The sequence below is a fragment of the Lissotriton vulgaris genome, chromosome 2_2, assembly GCF_964263255.1.
Source record: "Lissotriton vulgaris chromosome 2_2, aLisVul1.2, whole genome shotgun sequence".
Classification (NCBI taxonomy): Eukaryota; Metazoa; Chordata; class Amphibia; order Caudata; family Salamandridae; genus Lissotriton; species Lissotriton vulgaris.
This window is the reverse complement of record NC_141688.1, coordinates 330,200,097-330,223,238: the sequence shown is the minus strand read 5'-3', so window position 1 is coordinate 330,223,238 and position 23,142 is coordinate 330,200,097. Positions and strand designations below refer to the sequence as shown.

Genomic DNA, 23,142 nt, shown 5'->3' with positions numbered 1-23,142 from the left:
CCTGGAGCTTCTGACCTGTGGTTTTAGGGCCAGCTTCACTGATGCCCCAGCCAGCGAAGGCTAGGTGCCTCCACCTGGGAGCCTGGAGATCCTGTCCTGTGGTTTTAGGGCCAGCTTCACTGATGCCCCAGCCAGCGAAGGCTAGGTGCCTCCACCTGGGAGCCTGGAGCTTCTGACCTGTGGTTTTAGGGTCAGCTGCACTAGCCAGCGAAGGCTTGGTGCCTCCACCTGGAGCTTCTGACCTGTGGTTTTAGGGCCAGCTGCACTGATGCCCCAGCCTACGAAGGCTAGGTGCCTCAACCTGGGACCCTGGAGCTTCTGTCCTGTGGTTTTAGGGCCAGCTTCACTGATGCCCCAGCCAGCGAAGGCTAGGTGCCTCCACCTTGGAGCCTGGAGATCCTGTCCTGTGGTTTTAGGGCCAGCTTCACTGATGCACCAGCCAGCGAAGGCTAGGTGCCTCCACCTGGGAGCCTGGAGCTTCTGACCTGTGGTTTTAGGGCCAGCTTCACTGATGCACCAGCCAGCGAAGGCTTGGTGCCTCCACCTGGGAGCCTGGAGCTTCTGTCCTGTGGTTTTAGGGCCAGCTTCACTGATGCACCAGCCAGCGAAGGCTTGGTGCCTCCACCTGGGAGCCTGGAGCTTCTGTCTTGTGGTTTTAGGGCCAGCTTCACTGATGCACCAGCCAGCGAAGGCTTGGTGCCTCCACCTGGGAGCCTGGAGCTTCTGTCTTGTGGTTTTAGGGCCAGCTTCACTGATGTACCAGCCAGCGAAGGCTTGGTGCCTCCACCTGGGAGCCTGGAGCTTCTGTCTTGTGGTTTTAGGGCCAGCTTCACTGATGCACCAGCCAGCGAAGGCTTGGTGCCTCCACCTGGGAGCCTGGAGCTTCTGTCTTGTGGTTTTAGGGCCAGCTTCACTGATGTACCAGCCAGCGAAGGCTTGGTGCCTCCACCTGGGAGCCTGGAGCTTCTGACCTGTGGTTTTAGGGCCAGCTTCACTGATGCACCAGCCAGCGAAGGCTTGGTGCCTCCACCTGGGAGCCTGGAGCTTCTGTCTTGTGGTTTTAGGGCCAGCTTCACTGATGCACCAGCCAGCGAAGGCTTGGTGCCTCCACCTGGGAGCCTGGAGCTTCTGTCCTGTGGTTTTAGGGCCAGCTTCACTGATGTACCAGCCAGCGAAGGCTTGGTGCCTCAACCTGGGAGCCTGGAGCTTCTGACCTGTGGTTTTAGGGTCAGCTGCACTAGCCAGCGAAGGCTTGGTGCCTCCACCTGGAGCTTCTGACCTGTGGTTTTAGGGCCAGCTTCACTGATGTACCAGCCAGCGAAGGCTAGGTGCCTCCACCTGGGAGCCTGGAGCTTCTGTCCTGTGGTTTTAGGGCCAGCTTCACTGATGCACCAGCCAGCGAAGGCTTGGTGCCTACACCTGGGAGCCTGGAGCTTCTGTCTTGTGGTTTTAGGGCCAGCTTCACTGATGTACCAGCCAGCGAAGGCTTGGTGCCTCTACCTGGGAGCCTGGAGCTTCTGACCTGTGGTTTTAGGGTCAGCTGCACTAGCCAGCGAAGGCTTGGTGCCTCCACCTGGAGCTTCTGACCTGTGGTTTTAGGGCCAGCTTCACTGATGCCCCAGCCAGCGAAGGCTAGGTGCCTCCACCTGGGAGCCTGGAGATCCTGTCCTGTGGTTTTAGGGCCAGCTTCACTGATGCACCAGCCAGCGAAGGCTTGGTGCCTCCACCTGGGAGCCTGGAGCTTCTGACCTGTGGTTTTAGGGCCAGCTTCACTGATGCACCAGCCAGCGAAGGCTTGGTGCCTCCACCTGGGAGCCTGGAGCTTCTGTCTTGTGGTTTTAGGGCCAGCTTCACTGATGTACCAGCCAGCGAAGGCTTGGTGCCTCCACCTGGGAGCCTGGAGCTTCTGACCTGTGGTTTTAGGGTCAGCTGCACTAGCCAGCGAAGGCTTGGTGCCTCCACCTGGAGCTTCTGACCTGTGGTTTTAGGGCCAGCTTCACTGATGCCCCAGCCTACGAAGGCTTGGTGCCTCCACCTGGGAGCCTGGAGCTTCTGACCTGTGGTTTTAGGGTCAGCTGCACTAGCCAGCGAAGGCTTGGTGCCTCCACCTGGAGCTTCTGACCTGTGGTTTTAGGGCCAGCTGCACTAGCCAGCGAAGGCTTGGTGCCTCCACCTGGAGCTTCTGACCTGTGGTTTTAGGGCCAGCTGCACTGATGCCCCAGCCTACGAAGGCTAGGTGCCTCAACCTGGGACCCTGGAGCTTCTGTCCTGTGGTTTTAGGGCCAGCTTCACTGATGCCCCAGCCAGCGAAGGCTAGGTGCCTCCACCTGGGAGCCTGGAGATCCTGTCCTGTGGTTTTAGGGCCAGCTTCACTGATGCACCAGCCAGCGAAGGCTTGGTGCCTCCACCTGGGAGCCTGGAGCTTCTGACCTGTGGTTTTAGGGCCAGCTTCACTGATGCCCCAGCCAGCGAAGGCTAGGTGCCTCCACCTGGGAGCCTGGAGATCCTGTCCTGTGGTTTTAGGGCCAGCTTCACTGATGCACCAGCCAGCGAAGGCTAGGTGCCTCCACCTGGGAGCCTGGAGATCCTGTCCTGTGGTTTTAGGGCCAGCTTCACTGATGCCCCAGCCAGCGAAGGCTTGGTGCCTCCACCTGGGAGCCTGGAGCTTCTGTCTTGTGGTTTTAGGGCCAGCTTCACTGATGTACCAGCCAGCGAAGGCTTGGTGCCTCCACCTGGGAGCCTGGAGCTTCTGTCTTGTGGTTTTAGGGCCAGCTTCACTGATGCACCAGCCAGCGAAGGCTTGGTGCCTCTACCTGGGAGCCTGGAGCTTCTGACCTGTGGTTTTAGGGCCAGCTTCACTGATGTACCAGCCAGCGAAGGCTAGGTGCCTCCACCTGGGAGCCTGGAGATCCTGTCCTGTGGTTTTAGGGCCAGCTTCACTGATGCACCAGCCAGCGAAGGCTTGGTGCCTCCACCTGGGAGCCTGGAGCTTCTGACCTGTGGTTTTAGGGCCAGCTTCACTGATGTACCAGCCAGCGAAGGCTTGGTGCCTCCACCTGGGAGCCTGGAGCTTCTGTCTTGTGGTTTTAGGGCCAGCTTCACTGATGTACCAGCCAGCGAAGGCTTGGTGCCTCCACCTGGGAGCCTGGAGCTTCTGACCTGTGGTTTTAGGGCCAGCTTCACTGATGTACCAGCCAGCGAAGGCTTGGTGCCTCTACCTGGGAGCCTGGAGCTTCTGACCTGTGGTTTTAGGGCCAGCTTCACTGATGTACCAGCCAGCGAAGGCTAGGTTCCTCCACCTGGGAGCCTGGAGATCCTGTCCTGTGGTTTTAGGGCCAGCTTCACTGATGCACCAGCCAGCGAAGGCTTGGTGCCTCCACCTGGGAGCCTGGAGCTTCTGTCCTGTGGTTTTAGGGCCAGCTTCACTGATGCACCAGCCAGCGAAGGCTTGGTGCCTCCACCTGGGAGCCTGGAGCTTCTGTCTTGTGGTTTTAGGGCCAGCTTCACTGATGTACCAGCCAGCGAAGGCTTGGTGCCTCTACCTGGGAGCCTGGAGCTTCTGACCTGTGGTTTTAGGGCCAGCTTCACTGATGCACCAGCCAGCGAATGCTTGGTGCCTCCACCTGGGAGCCTGGAGCTTCTGTCTTGTGGTTTTAGGGCCAGCTTCACTGATGTGCCAGCCAGCGAAGGCTTGGTGCCTCTACCTGGGAGCCTGGAGCTTCTGTCTTGTGGTTTTAGGGCCAGCTTCACTGATGTGCCAGCCAGCGAAGGCTTGGTGCCTCTACCTGGGAGCCTGGAGCTTCTGACCTGTGGTTTTAGGGTCAGCTGCACTAGCCAGCGAAGGCTTGGTGCCTCCACCTGGAGCTTCTGACCTGTGGTTTTAGGGCCAGCTTCACTGATGCCCCAGCCAGCGAAGGCTAGGTGCCTCCACCTGGGAGCCTGGAGATCCTGTCCTGTGGTTTTAGGGCCAGCTTCACTGATGCCCCAGCCAGCGAAGGCTAGGTGCCTCCACCTGGGAGCCTGGAGCTTCTGACCTGTGGTTTTAGGGTCAGCTGCACTAGCCAGCGAAGGCTTGGTGCCTCCACCTGGAGCTTCTGACCTGTGGTTTTAGGGCCAGCTGCACTGATGCCCCAGCCTACGAAGGCTAGGTGCCTCAACCTGGGACCCTGGAGCTTCTGTCCTGTGGTTTTAGGGCCAGCTTCACTGATGCCCCAGCCAGCGAAGGCTAGGTGCCTCCACCTGGGAGCCTGGAGATCCTGTCCTGTGGTTTTAGGGCCAGCTTCACTGATGCACCAGCCAGCGAAGGCTAGGTGCCTCCACCTGGGAGCCTGGAGCTTCTGACCTGTGGTTTTAGGGCCAGCTTCACTGATGCACCAGCCAGCGAAGGCTTGGTGCCTCCACCTGGGAGCCTGGAGCTTCTGTCCTGTGGTTTTAGGGCCAGCTTCACTGATGCACCAGCCAGCGAAGGCTTGGTGCCTCCACCTGGGAGCCTGGAGCTTCTGTCTTGTGGTTTTAGGGCCAGCTTCACTGATGCACCAGCCAGCGAAGGCTTGGTGCCTCCACCTGGGAGCCTGGAGCTTCTGTCTTGTGGTTTTAGGGCCAGCTTCACTGATGTACCAGCCAGCGAAGGCTTGGTGCCTCCACCTGGGAGCCTGGAGCTTCTGTCTTGTGGTTTTAGGGCCAGCTTCACTGATGCACCAGCCAGCGAAGGCTTGGTGCCTCCACCTGGGAGCCTGGAGCTTCTGTCTTGTGGTTTTAGGGCCAGCTTCACTGATGTACCAGCCAGCGAAGGCTTGGTGCCTCCACCTGGGAGCCTGGAGCTTCTGACCTGTGGTTTTAGGGCCAGCTTCACTGATGCACCAGCCAGCGAAGGCTTGGTGCCTCCACCTGGGAGCCTGGAGCTTCTGTCGTGTGGTTTTAGGGCCAGCTTCACTGATGCACCAGCCAGCGAAGGCTTGGTGCCTCCACCTGGGAGCCTGGAGCTTCTGTCCTGTGGTTTTAGGGCCAGCTTCACTGATGTACCAGCCAGCGAAGGCTTGGTGCCTCAACCTGGGAGCCTGGAGCTTCTGACCTGTGGTTTTAGGGTCAGCTGCACTAGCCAGCGAAGGCTTGGTGCCTCCACCTGGAGCTTCTGACCTGTGGTTTTAGGGCCAGCTTCACTGATGTACCAGCCAGCGAAGGCTAGGTGCCTCCACCTGGGAGCCTGGAGCTTCTGTCCTGTGGTTTTAGGGCCAGCTTCACTGATGCACCAGCCAGCGAAGGCTTGGTGCCTCCACCTGGGAGCCTGGAGCTTCTGTCTTGTGGTTTTAGGGCCAGCTTCACTGATGTACCAGCCAGCGAAGGCTTGGTGCCTCTACCTGGGAGCCTGGAGCTTCTGACCTGTGGTTTTAGGGTCAGCTGCACTAGCCAGCGAAGGCTTGGTGCCTCCACCTGGAGCTTTTGACCTGTGGTTTTAGGGCCAGCTTCACTGATGCCCCAGCCAGGGAAGGCTAGGTGCCTCCACCTGGGAGCCTTGAGCTTCTGACCTGTGGTTTTAGGGCCAGCTTCACTGATGCACCAGCCAGCGAAGGCTTGGTGCCTCCACCTGGGAGCCTGGAGCTTCTGTCTTGTGGTTTTAGGGCCAGCTTCACTGATGTACCAGCCAGCGAAGGCTTGGTGCCTCCACCTGGGAGCCTGGAGCTTCTGACCTGTGGTTTTAGGGTCAGCTGCACTAGCCAGCGAAGGCTTGGTGCCTCCACCTGGAGCTTCTGACCTGTGGTTTTAGGGCCAGCTTCACTGATGCCCCAGCCTACGAAGGCTAGGTGCCTCCACCTGGGAGCCTGGAGCTTCTGACCTGTGGTTTTAGGGCCAGCTTCACTGATGCACCAGCCAGCGAAGGCTTGGTGCCTCCACCTGGGAGCCTGGAGCTTCTGTCTTGTGGTTTTAGGGCCAGCTTCACTGATGTACCAGCCAGCGAAGGCTTGGTGCCTCCACCTGGGAGCCTGGAGCTTCTGTCTTGTGGTTTTAGGGTCAGCTTCACTGATGCACCAGCCAGCGAAGGCTTGGTGCCTCTACCTGGGAGCCTGGAGCTTCTGACCTGTGGTTTTAGGGCCAGCTTCACTGATGTACCAGCCAGCGAAGGCTAGGTGCCTCCACCTGGGAGCCTGGAGATCCTGTCCTGTGGTTTTAGGGCCAGCTTCACTGATGCACCAGCCAGCGAAGGCTTGGTGCCTCCACCTGGGAGCCTGGAGCTTCTGACCTGTGGTTTTAGGGCCAGCTTCACTGATGTACCAGCCAGCGAAGGCTTGGTGCCTCCACCTGGGAGCCTGGAGCTTCTGTCTTGTGGTTTTAGGGCCAGCTTCACTGATGTACCAGCCAGCGAAGGCTTGGTGCCTCCACCTGGGAGCCTGGAGCTTCTGACATGTGGTTTTAGGGCCAGCTTCACTGATGTACCAGCCAGCGAAGGCTTGGTGCCTCTACCTGGGAGCCTGGAGCTTCTGACCTGTGGTTTTAGGGCCAGCTTCACTGATGTACCAGCCAGCGAAGGCTAGGTGCCTCCACCTGGGAGCCTGGAGATCCTGTCCTGTGGTTTTAGGGCCAGCTTCACTGATGCACCAGCCAGCGAAGGCTTGGTGCCTCCACCTGGGAGCCTGGAGCTTCTGTCCTGTGGTTTTAGGGCCAGCTTCACTGATGCACCAGCCAGCGAAGGCTTGGTGCCTCCACCTGGGAGCCTGGAGCTTCTGTCTTGTGGTTTTAGGGCCAGCTTCACTGATGTACCAGCCAGCGAAGGCTTGGTGCCTCTACCTGGGAGCCTGGAGCTTCTGACCTGTGGTTTTAGGGCCAGCTTCACTGATGCACCAGCCAGCGAATGCTTGGTGCCTCCACCTGGGAGCCTGGAGCTTCTGTCTTGTGGTTTTAGGGCCAGCTTCACTGATGTACCAGCCAGCGAAGGCTTGGTGCCTCTACCTGGGAGCCTGGAGCTTCTGACCTGTGGTTTTAGGGTCAGCTGCACTAGCCAGCGAAGGCTTGGTGCCTCCACCTGGAGCTTCTGACCTGTGGTTTTAGGGCCAGCTTCACTGATGCCCCAGCCAGCGAAGGCTAGGTGCCTCCACCTGGGAGCCTGGAGATCCTGTACCGTGGTTTTAGGGCCAGCTTCACTGATGTACCAGCCAGCGAAGGCTTGGTGCCTCCACCTGGGAGCCTGGAGCTTCTGACCTGTGGTTTTAGGGCCAGCTTCACTGATGCACCAGCCAGCGAAGGCTTGGTGCCTCCACCTGGGAGCCTGGAGCTTCTGACCTGTGGTTTTAGGGTCAGCTGCACTAGCCAGCGAAGGCTTGGTGCCTCCACCTGGAGCTTCTGACCTGTGGTTTTAGGGCCAGCTGCACTAGCCAGCGAAGGCTTGGTGCCTCCACCTGGAGCTTCTGACCTGTGGTTTTAGGGCCAGCTGCACTGATGCCCCAGCCTACGAAGGCTAGGTGCCTCAACCTGGGACCCTGGAGCTTCTGTCCTGTGGTTTTAGGGCCAGCTTCACTGATGCCCCAGCCAGCGAAGGCTAGGTGCCTCCACCTGGGAGCCTGGAGATCCTGTCCTGTGGTTTTAGGGCCAGCTTCACTGATGCACCAGCCAGCGAAGGCTTGGTGCCTCCACCTGGGAGCCTGGAGCTTCTGACCTGTGGTTTTAGGGTCAGCTGCACTAGCCAGCGAAGGCTTGGTGCCTCCACCTGGAGCTTCTGACCTGTGGTTTTAGGGCCAGCTGCACTGATGCCCCAGCCTACGAAGGCTAGGTGCCTCAACCTGGGACCCTGGAGCTTCTGTCCTGTGGTTTTAGGGCCAGCTTCACTGATGCCCCAGCCAGCGAAGGCTAGGTGCCTCCACCTGGGAGCCTGGAGATCCTGTCCTGTGGTTTTAGGGCCAGCTTCACTGATGCACCAGCCAGCGAAGGCTAGGTGCCTCCACCTGGGAGCCTGGAGCTTCTGACCTGTGGTTTTAGGGCCAGCTTCACTGATGCACCAGCCAGCGAAGGCTTGGTGCCTCCACCTGGGAGCCTGGAGCTTCTGTCCTGTGGTTTTAGGGCCAGCTTCACTGATGCACCAGCCAGCGAAGGCTTGGTGCCTCCACCTGGGAGCCTGGAGCTTCTGTTTTGTGGTTTTAGGGCCTGCTTCACTGATGCACCAGCCAGCGAAGGCTTGGTGCCTCCACCTGGGAGCCTGGAGCTTCTGTCTTGTGGTTTTAGGGTCAGCTTCACTGATGTACCAGCCAGCGAAGGCTTGGTGCCTCCACCTAGGAGCCTGGAGCTTCTGTCTTGTGGTTTTAGGGCCAGCTTCACTGATGCACCAGCCAGCGAAGGCTTGGTGCCTCCACCTGGGAGCCTGGAGCTTCTGTCTTGTGGTTTTAGGGCCAGCTTCACTGATGTACCAGCCAGCGAAGGCTTGGTGCCTCCACCTGGGAGCCTGGAGCTTCTGACCTGTGGTTTTAGGGCCAGCTTCACTGATGCACCAGCCAGCGAAGGCTTGGTGCCTCCACCTGGGAGCCTGGAGCTTCTGTCTTGTGGTTTTAGGGCCAGCTTCACTGATGCACCAGCCAGCGAAGGCTTGGTGCCTCCACCTGGGAGCATGGAGCTTCTGTCCTGTGGTTTTAGGGCCAGCTTCACTGATGTACCAGCCAGCGAAGGCTTGGTGCCTCCACCTGGGAGCATGGAGCTTCTGTCCTGTGGTTTTAGGGCCAGCTTCACTGATGTACCAGCCAGCGAAGGCTTGGTGCCTCAACCTGGGAGCCTGGAGCTTCTGACCTGTGGTTTTAGGGTCAGCTGCACTAGCCAGCGAAGGCTTGGTGCCTCCACCTGGAGCTTCTGACCTGTGGTTTTAGGGCCAGCTTCACTGATGTACCAGCCAGCGAAGGCTAGGTGCCTCCACCTGGGAGCCTGGAGCTTCTGTCCTGTGGTTTTAGGGCCAGCTTCACTGATGCACCAGCCAGCGAAGGCTTGGTGCCTCCACCTGGGAGCCTGGAGCTTCTGTCTTGTGGTTTTAGGGCCAGCTTCACTGATGTACCAGCCAGCGAAGGCTTGGTGCCTCTACCTGGGAGCCTGGAGCTTCTGACCTGTGGTTTTAGGGTCAGCTGCACTAGCCAGCGAAGGCTTGGTGCCTCCACCTGGGAGCCTGGAGCTTCTGTCCTGTGGTTTTAGGGCCAGCTTCACTGATGCACCAGCCAGCGAAGGCTTGGTGCCTCCACCTGGGAGCCTGGAGCTTCTGTCTTGTGGTTTTAGGGCCAGCTTCACTGATGTACCAGCCAGCGAAGGCTTGGTGCCTCCACCTGGGAGCCTGGAGCTTCTGACCTGTGGTTTTAGGGTCAGCTGCACTAGCCAGCGAAGGCTTGGTGCCTCCACCTGGAGCTTCTGACCTGTGGTTTTAGGGCCAGCTTCACTGATGCCCCAGCCTACGAAGGCTAGGTGCCTCCACCTGGGAGCCTGGAGCTTCTGACCTGTGGTTTTAGGGCCAGCTTCACTGATGCACCAGCCAGCGAAGGCTTGGTGCCTCCACCTGGGAGCCTGGAGCTTCTGTCTTGTGGTTTTAGGGCCAGCTTCACTGATGTACCAGCCAGCGAAGGCTTGGTGCCTCCACCTGGGAGCCTGGAGCTTCTGACCTGTGGTTTTAGGGCCAGCTTCACTGATGTACCAGCCAGCGAAGGCTTGGTGCCTCCACCTGGGAGCCTGGAGCTTCTGTCTTGTGGTTTTAGGGCCAGCTTCACTGATGTACCAGCCAGCAAAGGCTTGGTGCCTCTACCTGGGAGCCTGGAGCTTCTGACCTGTGGTTTTAGGGTCAGCTGCACTAGCCAGCGAAGGCTTGGTGCCTCCACCTGGAGCTTCTGACCTGTGGTTTTAGGGCCAGCTTCACTGATGTACCAGCCAGCGAAGGCTTGGTGCCTCCACCTGGGAGCCTGGAGCTTCTGTCTTGTGGTTTTAGGGTCAGCTTCACTGATGTACCAGCCAGCGAAGGCTTGGTGCCTCTACCTGGGAGCCTGGAGCTTCTGACCTGTGGTTTTAGGGCCAGCTTCACTGATGTACCAGCCAGCGAAGGCTTGGTGCCTCCACCTGGGAGCGTGGAGCTTCTGACCTGTGGTTTTAGGGCCAGCTTCACTGATGCACCAGCCAGCGAAGGCTTGGTGCCTCCACCTGGGAGCCTGGAGCTTCTGTCTTGTGGTTTTAGGGCCAGCTGCACTGATGCACCAGCCAGCGAAGGCTTGGTGCCTCCACCTGGGAGCCTGGAGCTTCTGTCCTGTGGTTTTAGGGCCAGCTTCACTGATGCACCAGCCAGCGAAGGCTAGGTGCCTCCACCTGGGAGCCTGGAGCTTCTGACCTGTGGTTTTAGGGCCAGCTTCACTGATGTACCAGCCAGCGAAGGCTTGGTGCCTCTACCTGGGAGCCTGGAGCTTCTGACCTGTGGTTTTAGGGTCAGCTGCACTAGCCAGCGAAGGCTTGGTGCCTCCACCTGGAGCTTCTGACCTGTGGTTTTAGGGCCAGCTTCACTGATGCCCCAGCCAGCGAAGGCTAGGTGCCTCTACCTGGGAGCCTGGAGCTTCTGTCTTGTGGTTTTAGGGCCAGCTGCACTGATGCACCAGCCAGCGAAGGCTTGGTGCCTCCACCTGGGAGCCTGGAGCTTCTGACCTGTGGTTTTAGGGGCCAGCTTCACTGATGTACCAGCCAGCGAAGGCTAGGTGCCTCCACCTGGGAGCCTGGAGCTTCTGACCTGTGGTTTTAGGGTCAGCTGCACTAGCCAGCGAAGGCTTGGTGCCTCCACCTGGAGCTTCTGACCTGTGGTTTTAGGGCCAGCTTCACTGATGTACCAGCCAGCGAAGGCTTGGTGCCTCCACCTGGGAGCCTGGAGCTTCTGTCTTGTGGTTTTAGGGTCAGCTTCACTGATGTACCAGCCAGCGAAGGCTTGGTGCCTCTACCTGGGAGCCTGGAGCTTCTGACCTGTGGTTTTAGGGCCAGCTTCACTGATGTACCAGCCAGCGAAGGCTTGGTGCCTCCACCTGGGAGCGTGGAGCTTCTGACCTGTGGTTTTAGGGCCAGCTTCACTGATGCACCAGCCAGCGAAGGCTTGGTGCCTCCACCTGGGAGCCTGGAGCTTCTGTCTTGTGGTTTTAGGGCCAGCTGCACTGATGCACCAGCCAGCGAAGGCTTGGTGCCTCCACCTGGGAGCCTGGAGCTTCTGTCCTGTGGTTTTAGGGCCAGCTTCACTGATGCACCAGCCAGCGAAGGCTAGGTGCCTCCACCTGGGAGCCTGGAGCTTCTGACCTGTGGTTTTAGGGCCAGCTTCACTGATGTACCAGCCAGCGAAGGCTTGGTGCCTCTACCTGGGAGCCTGGAGCTTCTGACCTGTGGTTTTAGGGTCAGCTGCACTAGCCAGCGAAGGCTTGGTGCCTCCACCTGGAGCTTCTGACCTGTGGTTTTAGGGCCAGCTTCACTGATGCCCCAGCCAGCGAAGGCTAGGTGCCTCTACCTGGGAGCCTGGAGCTTCTGTCTTGTGGTTTTAGGGCCAGCTGCACTGATGCACCAGCCAGCGAAGGCTTGGTGCCTCCACCTGGGAGCCTGGAGCTTCTGACCTGTGGTTTTAGGGGCCAGCTTCACTGATGTACCAGCCAGCGAAGGCTAGGTGCCTCCACCTGGGAGCCTGGAGCTTCTGACCTGTGGTTTTAGGGCCAGCTTCACTGATGCCCCAGCCTACGAAGGCTAGGTGCCTCCACCTGGGAGCCTGGAGCTTCTGACCTGTGGTTTTAGGGCCAGCTTCACTGATGCCCCAGCCTACGAAGGCTAGGTGCCTCAACCTGGGACCCTGGAGCTTCTGTCCTGTGGTTTTAGGGCCAGCTTCACTGATGCCCCAGCCTACGAAGGCTAGGTGCCTCCACCTGGGAGCCTGGAGCTTCTGACCTGTGGTTTTAGGGCCAGCTTCACTGATGCACCAGCCAGCGAAGGCTTGGTGCCTCTACCTGGGAGCCTGGAGCTTCTGTCTTGTGGTTTTAGGGCCAGCTTCACTGATGTACCAGCCAGCGAAGGCTAGGTGCCTCAACCTGGGACCCTGGAGCTTCTGACCTGTGGTTTTAGGGTCAGCTGCACTAGCCAGCGAAGGCTTGGTGCCTCCACCTGGAGCTTCTGACCTGTGGTTTTAGGGCCAGCTTCACTGATGCCCCAGCCAGCGAAGGCTTGGTGCCTCCACCTGGGAGCCTGGAGATCCTGTCCTGTGGTTTTAGGGCCAGCTTCACTGATGCACCAGCCAGCGAAGGCTAGGTGCCTCCACCTGGGAGCCTGGAGATCCTGTCCTGTGGTTTTAGGGCCAGCTTCACTGATGCCCCAGCCAGCGAAGGCTAGGTGCCTCCACCTGGGAGCCTGGAGCTTCTGTCTTGTGGTTTTAGGGCCAGCTTCACTGATGTACCAGCCAGCGAAGGCTTGGTGCCTCTACCTGGGAGCCTGGAGCTTCTGACCTGAGGTTTTAGGGTCAGCTGCACTAGCCAGCGAAGGCTTGGTGCCTCCACCTGGAGCTTCTGACCTGTGGTTTTAGGGCCAGCTGCACTGATGCCCCAGCCTACGAAGGCTAGGTGCCTCAACCTGGGACCCTGGAGCTTCTGTCCTGTGGTTTTAGGGCCAGTTGCGCTGATGCCCCAGCCAGCGAACGCTTGGTGCCTCCACCTGGGAGCCTGGAGCTTCTGTCCTGTGGTTTTAGGGCCAGCTTCACTGATGTACCAGCCAGCGAAGGCTTGGTGCCTCCACCTGGAGCTTTTGACCTGTGGTTTTAGGGCCAGCTGCACTGATGCCCCAGCCTACAAAGGCTAGGTGCCTCAACCTGGGACCCTGGAGCTTCTGTCCTGTGGTTTTAGGGCCAGTTGCACTGATGCCCCAGCCAGCGAAGGCTAGGTGCCTCCACCTGGGAGCCTGGAGCTTCTGACCTGTGGTTTTAGGGTCAGCTGCACTGATGCACCAGCCAGCGAAGGCTTGGTGCCTCCACCTGGGAGCCTGGAGCTTCGGTCCTGTGGTTTTAGGGCCAGCTTCACTGATTCACCAGCCAGCGAAGGCTTGGTGCCTCCACCTGGGAGCCTGGAGCTTCGGTCCTGTGGTTTTAGGGCCAGCTTCACTGATGCACCAGCCAGCGAAGGCTTGGTGCCTCCACCTGGAGCTTCTGACCTGTGGTTTTAGGGCCAGCTGCACCAGCCAGCGAAGGCTTGGTGCCTCCACCTGGGAGCCTGGAGCTTCTGTTCTGTGGTTTAGTCCTGCGTTTGGTTAAACCAGAGGCCCCTTTTGGGTGCAAGAAACAGCTGTGATAGGGGTTCAAAAGTGATGTTTCATATCTGAACAACAGGCTATAATTCAACTCGTGAGCCGCTTGTGCGACCATTGGGTGCAGCATTTTCTGAGCAGGGATATTTCAGCAGAATGTCTAAAATGAAAAAGATATAAAAGCCAAGAAGGGGTACCAGCCCCTTCCGGGAGCGCGTGTCAGTGGCTGTCTCTCTGCCCTGCTGATCCTCCTCCTTTGATTGGGCTGTGGACAGTTTTCGAAGGCACCTGTAGGGACGGTTTTACCTTTCATATTCGCCCTGTGCGCCTCCACCGGTCATCTCATTCTGTTTTCGCTTCGTACTGTTGCATCGAATAGAAATAATAATAATAATAATAATAATAATAATAATTCCTTTATTTAGATATAAAACATATCTTTAAAAGGTCGCACAAATCACATTATATACAATTTTATGAAGTAAAAGAATGATTAAAAGAGAAGCAAACAATAAAATGTGGCTTAAAGCATGCCAGTTAAAACGTTACAAATTGAAGATTAGCCCTTCCGGTCTTTGCAAGTTCTATTAAAATGCATATTCAGATTTAGCGATGAGCAGAGACCTCAGCAGTGTCCATTTTATCTAGGTTACGGTATACTTGCTGAATAAATTTGGCCAAATTTATGCTTAAAATAATATTATCTAAAGACAAAGCAGCAGTAATGGCATGCCTGCAGGACCGAACCCCCAGCCTGTTCCATTCTGGCTTAAGCAGACGCCTGCGTTGAGAATTAAATGTAGGGCAGAGGCAGACCACGTGCAAAATTGTTTCATTTGCTAACCCGCATCCTCTGCATGTTGTGGCCTTCTTCGTGCGGCGCCAAGTGGGTAGATTTTGAAGAAAGCGCCAATCTCCCATTCTTAGAGCAATCAGACAGCGCTTTAGATGAAGTGAAAATGTCGTGGAGAGGTAGGCAGCAGGGGTTAGTCGTTTGTAGGAATTGACTACTGCCCAAGAGTGACTACGTTTTGTGACTAGAGCTTTGTCTGCAGCCAGAGATTTCATTCTTACGCATTTTTTGATTATATTTTTAAAAACGGTCTGACTGGGGTTAAGGGCCCAGAGTTCGGCAACTGACATTTGGAGAATATAGTCATTCAAGAGGCAGCCAAATGTTCCCCCTGGGTTGGTCTCATTGATTTCTTCCAGGTTAAAGATTCTAGTGTACCTTGATCGGCCTGTCTTAGTTTGTGACACAGCTTAAGATAGGTGCCGACATTGGAGGCTTCATAGTTAGTTAGTCCTAGCTCTAATCTAATCTGAGCCGGGGAGGCGGTGCTCGGCAAGTGAAGTGCCTTTCTGTAGATTTTAGTGGTGTGTTTGTTTAGGGCAGTATTCATTTTACCTTTAAAGATCTCTATGCCGTATGAGAGTGTTGGCCCAATCTTTGCTCTAAGGACTTCTAGTAAGGGGGCAAGGGTTGGGCCTGAGAGTTTCTTTGATATTTTGGCCAGGGATACCCCTAGAGCCGTAGTTTTGGCTGCGATCGCACTGCTTTGCTTTGTGAAGTTGCCCCTGGAGTCCAAGTGAACGCCTAAATATTTGTATGATTGGTCAATCGTAAGACTTGTTTTATTGATTGACCAGCCACCGCAACTGTAGCGTTTCTTACCAAATGGTACTATCAGGGTTTTCTCCATATTAATTTCTAGATGGCTATCAAACGTGTGTTGCGACAGTGCATCAAGAAGCCTTTGTAACCCTACTCTAGTAAGGCTAAACAGGGCCAGGTCATCTGCATATAAAAGGTTGCATAATGCCGCACCTCCTATTTTAGGTGGATGGCTGTTTACCTTATCTAGGGTACTTGACAGGTCGGCTATAAATAGGTTAAAGAGAAGGGGGGCCAGTACGCATCCTTGTTTGACACCACGTGAGGTCATGATTTTTCGCGATAGATGCGAGCTGGACCCTAGCTTCACTCGAACCCAGGTGTCAGAGTAGAGTTGAATGATTGGGTTCAGTATCTTGTTTGGAATACCCCACTGAGTCAGTTTTTTCCAAAGGGCCGCCCTGGGCACTCTATCAAATGCTGCTTTGAAATCAACAAAGCAGCAAAAGACCAGCCTGCGTGTTAGTAAAGCTTTGTCGATGATAGTGGAAACTGCCAGTAAGTTTGTCATGGTACCTGATTTGGCGACAAACCCTGTTTGATTCAGAGGAATCAGATCGTTATCCTTTGCCCATCGAATAGAAATGCTGCAGGGGGTTATTGCTTTCTTATAGTGGGGCACAGGCATTAAAAATAAGCCGAAATAAAAAAAAAATGTTTTGTGTCTTGAGTGCCGGCAGCCAATTTCTTGAACTTCTGTAAATTACTGCTTTTATTACATCTTTAGTTATAGCCCCGAGGCCTTGTATCTGGGAGTGTCAGCAGGGTATTCTTACTGCAGATGCAAGGTGATAACCTAGAGTTGCATCATTTCAGTGAACTTCTGTCTGGATTTAAATGGCCCTTCATGGTGCCAGCGAGATCGGTCCCAGGTCTGCTTCATATTTTATGACATGCACACTGTTTGTTTTTAAAACTTGTAAATGTTTATTGAATAATACCACGCAACAGGTACAAAGAACAGGCAATGCAGTGTAAGTACGTCCCCAAATTCACCCTGTGCAGCACGTTATTTATTAAAAAGATCCAGTGAGACCAGCAGGAAGAAAGGGTGGCCGGCTCTCCATGCAGGCCACACACGAACATAAATCTCCTAACTTCACAAACGGCCAGACGTGCTCAATGCCAGCTCTATCCTATGGCATCTGCACCCAATTGAATTTCAGAACTTTCAAAGCGTATTTTCACGCTACTAAGAAAGCATTCATGGGCAGGACAATACGTAGGAGCAGCTCGTTGTTATGAGAATAACAGCGATAAGAGCATCCAGCAATTCTCTTTACAGAGGGACACTCGATTGAAGTCCCTTTGGGACAGTGGTGTTCAGTTTTAATGGAGCGGCAGTTCATCTCTGCACTTCGTTCCTCTGCTGGCTCTGATTGCATTTCAGCAGAAGCCATGCACGCCTTGAAATAACTTCATTGTTTTCAGGTAGTATATCCTAGTGCTTTGGCCTTTCCCCTCAAGGCACCTCCCACCCCTAGTGCAACCGCTCTGGCGTAGCCCTTTCTTGGTCGACCTCGCCCTGTGTCCTTGCCCTGACCTGTCCTAACCAGGGTCCCATTGTTCCTCTGCTCTTGCCTGTCAGCCCTACAGGTCACTCTTAGGCCCGCTTCTAACTGGAGCATCTCCCATTGCTGAGTCTCTGTATATGGGATTACCCTCTGTCCTCACCCATTTCTTAGCCGCCGTTCCAGGTCCTGAGACTTCTCGATGTGACTGCTCTTTCTAGGTGTCTGTGCTCGAACTTGTTCTTTTTCAAATGTTTCCAACCTCCTCCCTGTCCTGCGTCTGATGCCTGGGTCTATGCGTCACTCTGCCCACCCTATTTAATTTTCTATTTGTCTGGGCCTAAAGTACCATCATTCTAGCTCTTCTGCACCCACACTTCCTTAATGCTACCACATAATACCTCGGTTTAACCCTCTTCTCCCCACCCCAAGCTCCAGTACTGGCGCCTTATGTGCTGCTAGCCTGCTCCCTCACTTCAGCTGGCCTAATATCTCCTCCTGTATGTCTTCACACTTTCCTACACCTCGACTACTCTGGGCAGAAGCTGCACGATTACTTTATATCTACCTATCTTTATATCCAACAACCAACCAACGCACACCAAGACCGAACAACCACCCCCCACCACCACCCTACACGCCTGGACCCCGATCAGCACCGAAGACACCATCCGCACGATGAACTCCATCCACTCCGGATCACCGACTGACCCCTGCCCTCACCACGTCTTCAACAAGGCTGACGCTGTCATCGCACCCCACCTGCGAGACATCATCAACACATCCTTCGACACCGCCACCTTCCCTGAGAGCTGGAAGCAAGCCGAACTCAGCGCTCTTCTCAAGAAACCCACAGCGGACCCCACCGAACTCCAGAATTACCGCCCCATCTCGCTCCTCCCGTTTCCAGCCAAAGTCATCGAGAAGACCGTCAACAAGCAGATGGCCGCCTTCCTCGAGACGAATGGATCCCTCGACCCCTCACAGTCCGGCTTCCGAGCCAATCACAGCACCGAGACCGCCCTCATCGCCGCCACCGATGACATCCGAGCCCTGATGGACAACGGAGAAACAGCGGCCCTCATCCTCCTCGACCTCTCCGCGGCATTCGACACTGTCTGCCACCGCACCCTAGTACAGCGCCTCAGCAACGTCGGAATCCAGGACAAGGCGCTGGAATGGATCATCTCCTTCCTCGACGGAAGAACACAGAGAGTCCGCCTACCACCGTACAAGTCAGAGGCCACCGAAGTCATCTGCGGCGTCCCTCAAGGATCCTCTCTGAGCCCCACCCTCTTCAACGTCTACATGAGCCCCCTCGCGGCCATCGCACGCCAGCACAACCTCAACATAATCTCCTACGCCGACGACACCCAGCTGATCCTCTCCCTGACCAACGACCCCGCCGCCGCCAGAGCCAACCTGCACGAAGGGATGAAAGAGGTAGCCGAGTGGATGACGACCAGCCGCCTGAAACTGAACTCGGACAAGACGGAGGGCCTCATCCTGGGCTCCTCACCCTCCGCCTGGGACGACTCCTGGTGGCCCCCCGCCCTGGGCACCGCACCCAAACCGACAGACCATGCATGCAACCTGGGCTTCATCCTGGACTCCTCCCTCTCCATGACCAGGCAAGTCAACAACGTCTCCTCGGCGTGCTTCAACATCCTACGCATGCTACGGAAGATCTTCTGGTGGATCCCCACGGAGACCAGGAAGACCGTCACCCAGGCCCTCGTCACCAGCCGACTGGACTACGGCAACGCCCTCTACGCCGGTACCACCGCCAAGCTCCAGAAGAGACTCCAGCGGATCCAGAACGCCTCAGCCAGACTCATCCTCGACATCCCAGGAACCAGCCACATCTCCGGACATCTGAGAGACCTTCACTGGCTCCCCGTCAACAAAAGAATCACCTTCCGCCTCCTCACCCACGCACACAAAGCCTACACGGCCAAGGCCCGAGCTACCTCAACAGCCGAGTCAACTTCTACGCTCCCAAGGGCCACCTCCGATCAGCCAACCACGCCCTCGCCGCCGTCCCCCGCATCCGAAGAGCGACTACAGGAGGAAGGTCCTTCTCCTACCTGGCCGCCAAGACCTGGAACTCCCTCCCGACCGACCTGCGCCTGACCCAAGACCACCTCTCCTTCAGGAAGAAGCTCAAGACCTGGCTGTTCGAGCAGTAGCGGCACCCCCCCCCCCCCCCCCCCCCCCCCCCAGCGCCTTGAGACCCTACGGGTATGTAGCGCGCTCTATAAATGTCATTGATTGATTGATTGATCTCTTGTTCCAGAGCCTTTGCTGTAACCGCAACACTCCCATTCCCAGACCCTACCCTATTCTCACATCCCTCCCTTTCCTGGATTTCTCATGCCAGATCCTGTGATACTCCCACATGCCCCCCTTCCATTGCTTGGTTTTTCATGCCATAGTCTAGGCTATTCCCACCAATCGTCCATACCTGGATAGCGCAACTTAGAGCATGCACTATTTCTACCCTCTCACGTTCCTAAAACCCCCATGTCAGAGCTTAGGTTATTCCCACATCCTTCAACTTTACCAGACCATCCAGGGTGTTTCTAGTTGTTGCGTGACTCCCATCACTTTCAAAAAGGACGCTGCCCTGCTGGAAGTGCCATCACTTTGCTCTTGGCTTCGACTGAGCTTTATACTGACCTCCTATTTCTCAAGGTCCCTGGGTACTTACGGCTGTCTGTGTGACAAAGATCTATTTGCTTCTTCTTGAGTTGCTCTTTTATTGTAGGTTAAAATGTGAACCATGTGGATGTTGCAATAGGTTTGTGCCTCTGCAGCGCCCAGTCTCGGAAAGGCGAACCATTTTTCAGAGCACGGTCTATGTCTAGAAGTTGTAGTCCAAGTGTATGTACTTGGAGCCAGTTGCGCAGCTCTTGTCTGACCAGTGTTCAGTACTCCTGCTTCTTGTTTCCATGCTTTTGCCAAATGATGGTCCGATTCTGTGCTGTGATGTTGGTCCTGAACACTTGTCTGGCAGACAGAGCCCAGTTCTCTGTTTGTCTGAAGGGGGTGGTGGGTTGGTATCCTCTGTGACCTGCTTTTGGCTGAGATGTGGTCAGTATCTTTGTTACGATCCTGGTGTCCAGTCTTTGTCTGGGAGATGAAGCCCAGTGCTCTGTTAGAGTTGGTTGGTATCAGTAGTTGGGCTGTGCCTAGCCTCCAGCTGAGACACTATCAGTATCTGTGTGTGCTCTGATGATGGTGTTTGGGGCACGGAGTCCAGTGCTCTGTTTTTGTCTGAGAGATGGTCCGCGTCTGTGCTCTGATGGTGGTGTCTGGGGGTTGTATCTCGGTGCTCTGTCTGAATGGTTCGTATCCGCTTGAAGTCCAGACACTGTCAGACGGTCAGTGTCTGTGCTTTGATGATGCGGTCTGCCTGAGACGGTCAGTATCCGCTTGAAGCCCAGTCAGTCGCTGTCAAGTATCTTTCAGTTTGTGCCCATGCATTGATTGGATGACTAATTGTTTGGTCAGCCTGTGAAAGGGGTCTGAACAGATGACCGGTTGGTCAGTATCTGCTCCTCACTGTCTCTGCTGGAGCAACAGTCCATGTCTGTTTGGAGTGCAGTACCTAATATTTATGCGAGAGATGGTTGGCATCCACTCTGCGCCATTTCTGTTTGCTCAGAGCTCACCCACCCACCCCTTTAGAATGATTCCGGATCTGATGAGTGCAGTGCCAAGCTTGAGAGGTGGATGGCATTCACGCAGAGGCCAGTTGCCAGCCTTCGTCAAGGTTAAACTGTTGAGATCTGTACGTGGAGCCTCTGTGCAGTATCCTTGATTGCATAGGAACTTTTAAAAAGCTTTGACACTTCGTCATGTTTTTCAGCCAGAGGCCATGTCCGTTAGAGAGGCGCACAGTACCTGTACTTGCGGTCCATCACTGATGCGTTGTCTGTCTGGACCTTTTTAATGGGAGTCAGAGTGTATTTGTTTTTAAAGTCTGTTCGAAGCTTTTATTGTGTAGAGACGGTTGCAGCCTTCTTCTGAGGTATGTAGTGACTTTCTGTGCTTGGAGCTCCTGGATGATCTGTTGAGAAACCAGTCCCTGCGTGTGGTAGAGGTTCAGCCCCTCATGGAGCTTCCAATCTTTTGTCCAAGGTTGTGGGATCTGATGGTGACACACAAACATGTTAACTTGTCAAGCATCCGCACGTTTCATTTTTCCGGGGTCTGGTGTTGAGGCGGTGATCGATTCTGAGATATTGGAGTAGTCCGTGGCCAGCTTAGAATCTCTGACCGATTTGGAAAGTTATCTGGGCAGGTGCTCTTTGGTCCTGGGCACAGCAGTTGCTTGTCGTAGAAGAAATGTGCCGTGTTGGGCTTTGCTTTCATTAGACACTCCGCAAACTGTTTATCACACTCGCAGGCCATGCGGCTACACATGCCCCTTGACATGCAGTACGTCTCTGCTCCTTTGCACCTAAAGGAATAATTTTGCCACTTGACTTTGCTGCGACACTTGAGAAAAACTCTTGAGTGGTGATAGCAGCAGTCATGGAGGAAGCAACATAGATCCACAGAATCCACAGTTGCTCCGGATCCCCCCGTCCCACAGTAACAGCCATAGAGGTTAATTCCCAGCAGTGAGATCCCTAGGCGATTCCGATAACACCAGAGTGTTGCTGCCATGTCTAACAAGCTGCGCTTCTCCCGCGTGAGGCTGCTGCAGTGATTGGCCAACGCAGAGAGGAGGATCAAAGTTGCAAGAGTCCCCTCCATGTGGAAGACCTTCATGAGCTATAGCCGGTGTGTCCTGCAGCCACCACTTCTCCCCAGGGACTCTTCTGCACCATTAATGCTCTAATGCTCGCTCAGCACCGGCTGCCGGAGGCATGTGATGCAATCATGGCAGTTCTGGTTGTCTTAGGACTTCTCCTTGTCGTTTTTATCAAGTACCTGTTGCCCTTATTCCTCCTTCATTTCGTGTTTCTCTTTAAAATATAATTTTGCTCTTACTCACTTGTTGGACTTCTCCTTTGTATCGTGTAGCTTGAGGTCCTTTTCAGCACTTCTGGTGCCTCTGGTGCGCCTTCAACCTCCTCGATTCTGCACTGCTGGTTGCTCCACTCCCTGGAAGCTTGATTTACAGTTTCTCAAATAGATAACACTCTTTTTCTCCTTTTCTCTGCGTCACACATTTCTGCATCATTGTTCTATTCAGTTGCTGTTTATTTGTTAAAGTGTTTCAAGAAGCTCTGTGTAGTGGGGCTGCCGATGCCTCTATACGGTCAGCTGCCTTCAGGTCTGCAGTCACTGTCGATTAATCTGTTTCTTATGTTCTGTTGTGTGGCTAAGGTGGTTCCCTTCTCTCTTGGGTGAAAAAGGCGCTTCTTGCAATGTTGGTTCAGTCACTGAATCTGTGACTTAATCTTTAACTTCTTCAAAAAATGTAGAAAATGTTTTATCAACCTGATTCCTGTGCAGCACTAGCCAAGTTGTGTCTAATTCCTGTTTTCGCTTCACTGCCACCATTGATAATTCTTCCAGGGTATTTGAGCGTCCTGATACAGTCCCCTCAGATTCCTTGCAGTCTTGTCTTCAGTATCTTTGTTGTGGAAGAACTTTTCTCATGTCTTCTTGTTTCTCAGTCCAATCGATGCTAGTCTCCAGATTCTTACGCGTGAGCCTTGTTTAGTTGATTGTAGTAAAAGCAGTCTTTCTCTTCTGACCTGCTCAGCAGCCAGCAGTGAAATGCACACCCCGAAGCAGGATTGACTAATCGAGAGTTCACTGGAGCAGGGGCTGGAGTGAGCCTTTTGCTCTGAGCAGCTGGAAATAAGATCTCTAGTGGTGAAAGCTTTTGCAACCTGTAATTACTTCCCTCAGAATAGCAGAGGCTCGGTGGGGAGTTGAGGGGCAGAGCTCATGGCTGCATTTTCAGCACTGCGATGTCACCAGGACAGTTCTGAAACAATCTTGTATTCTTGTGCATATTAGCACGTTACACTAGACATTGCAAATATAGTCGTAGGTATGTCAGGGCCCTTCTTCAAAAACATCTGCAATCACAAAATGTAATGACACTTGGGGAAGTTTACGCTTCTCAATGCCTGTGGGAACTTTGACAATGTGTTCTTCCCCTCCAGAACTCTGTAGTCCAAACATCATTTTAATAGCTGGCTTTATTACTACAACTTCAAAGACTTCATCCGGATAGCATTTATGGTAGAGTTTAAGTATCTTGAACCAGTTGCTTCTGGTGACCATACATTTAGTGAGTTCTTATAATAAACTTGCAGTATTCATTGTAAATCACCTTGTCGTGTTATGGTGCATGTAACACGCGGTAGTGATTTGTGTATGTTGTGATAATAGCTGTATTTTTCTTACCTTACAAATAAGAATGAGCTTGTCTGTAAATCCTCAGGCTCAGGAAATCTGGAAAGGTTTTTCACATTGTGTAGACAAAAACACAAGGAGCAATGTCTTTCTGCTGTGGAGATTTCAAAGCAGGATATTTGAACTGGATTCGAAGGGGCCTCATGTAGTCCACAATGGGTTTATTGGGCACAAACCTGACCATGCAAGGTTGGTCCAATGGACAAAAGGAAATGTGTCCAAGTTTCACTCAGTTGGCGTGCAAGTTATAGTTTGCAAGGGAGTCATGAATTGTTGCACTCCTAGCAATAACGTATTTATTTGATTGGCTTTCAGTTTTCATTCATT

The 23,142-nt window shown here is 54.7% G+C and overlaps 2 protein-coding genes across 6 annotated transcripts in view; one reads left to right on the top strand and one right to left on the bottom strand.

Annotated features, from left to right (window-relative positions):
* The window catches only part of MTCH2 (mitochondrial carrier 2), a 274,703-nt gene that overhangs the window by 20,405 nt on the left and 231,156 nt on the right, over nucleotides 1–23,142 (top strand). The window lies entirely within an intron of this gene.
* LOC147729415 (phospholipase A2 crotoxin basic subunit CBb-like) lies at nucleotides 20,166–21,268 on the bottom strand. The gene has a single exon (XM_086959921.1). It carries the CDS (start codon nucleotides 21,208–21,210, stop codon nucleotides 20,632–20,634), a length of 579 nt encoding a protein of 192 aa, XP_086816047.1. The 5' UTR covers nucleotides 21,211–21,268; the 3' UTR covers nucleotides 20,166–20,631.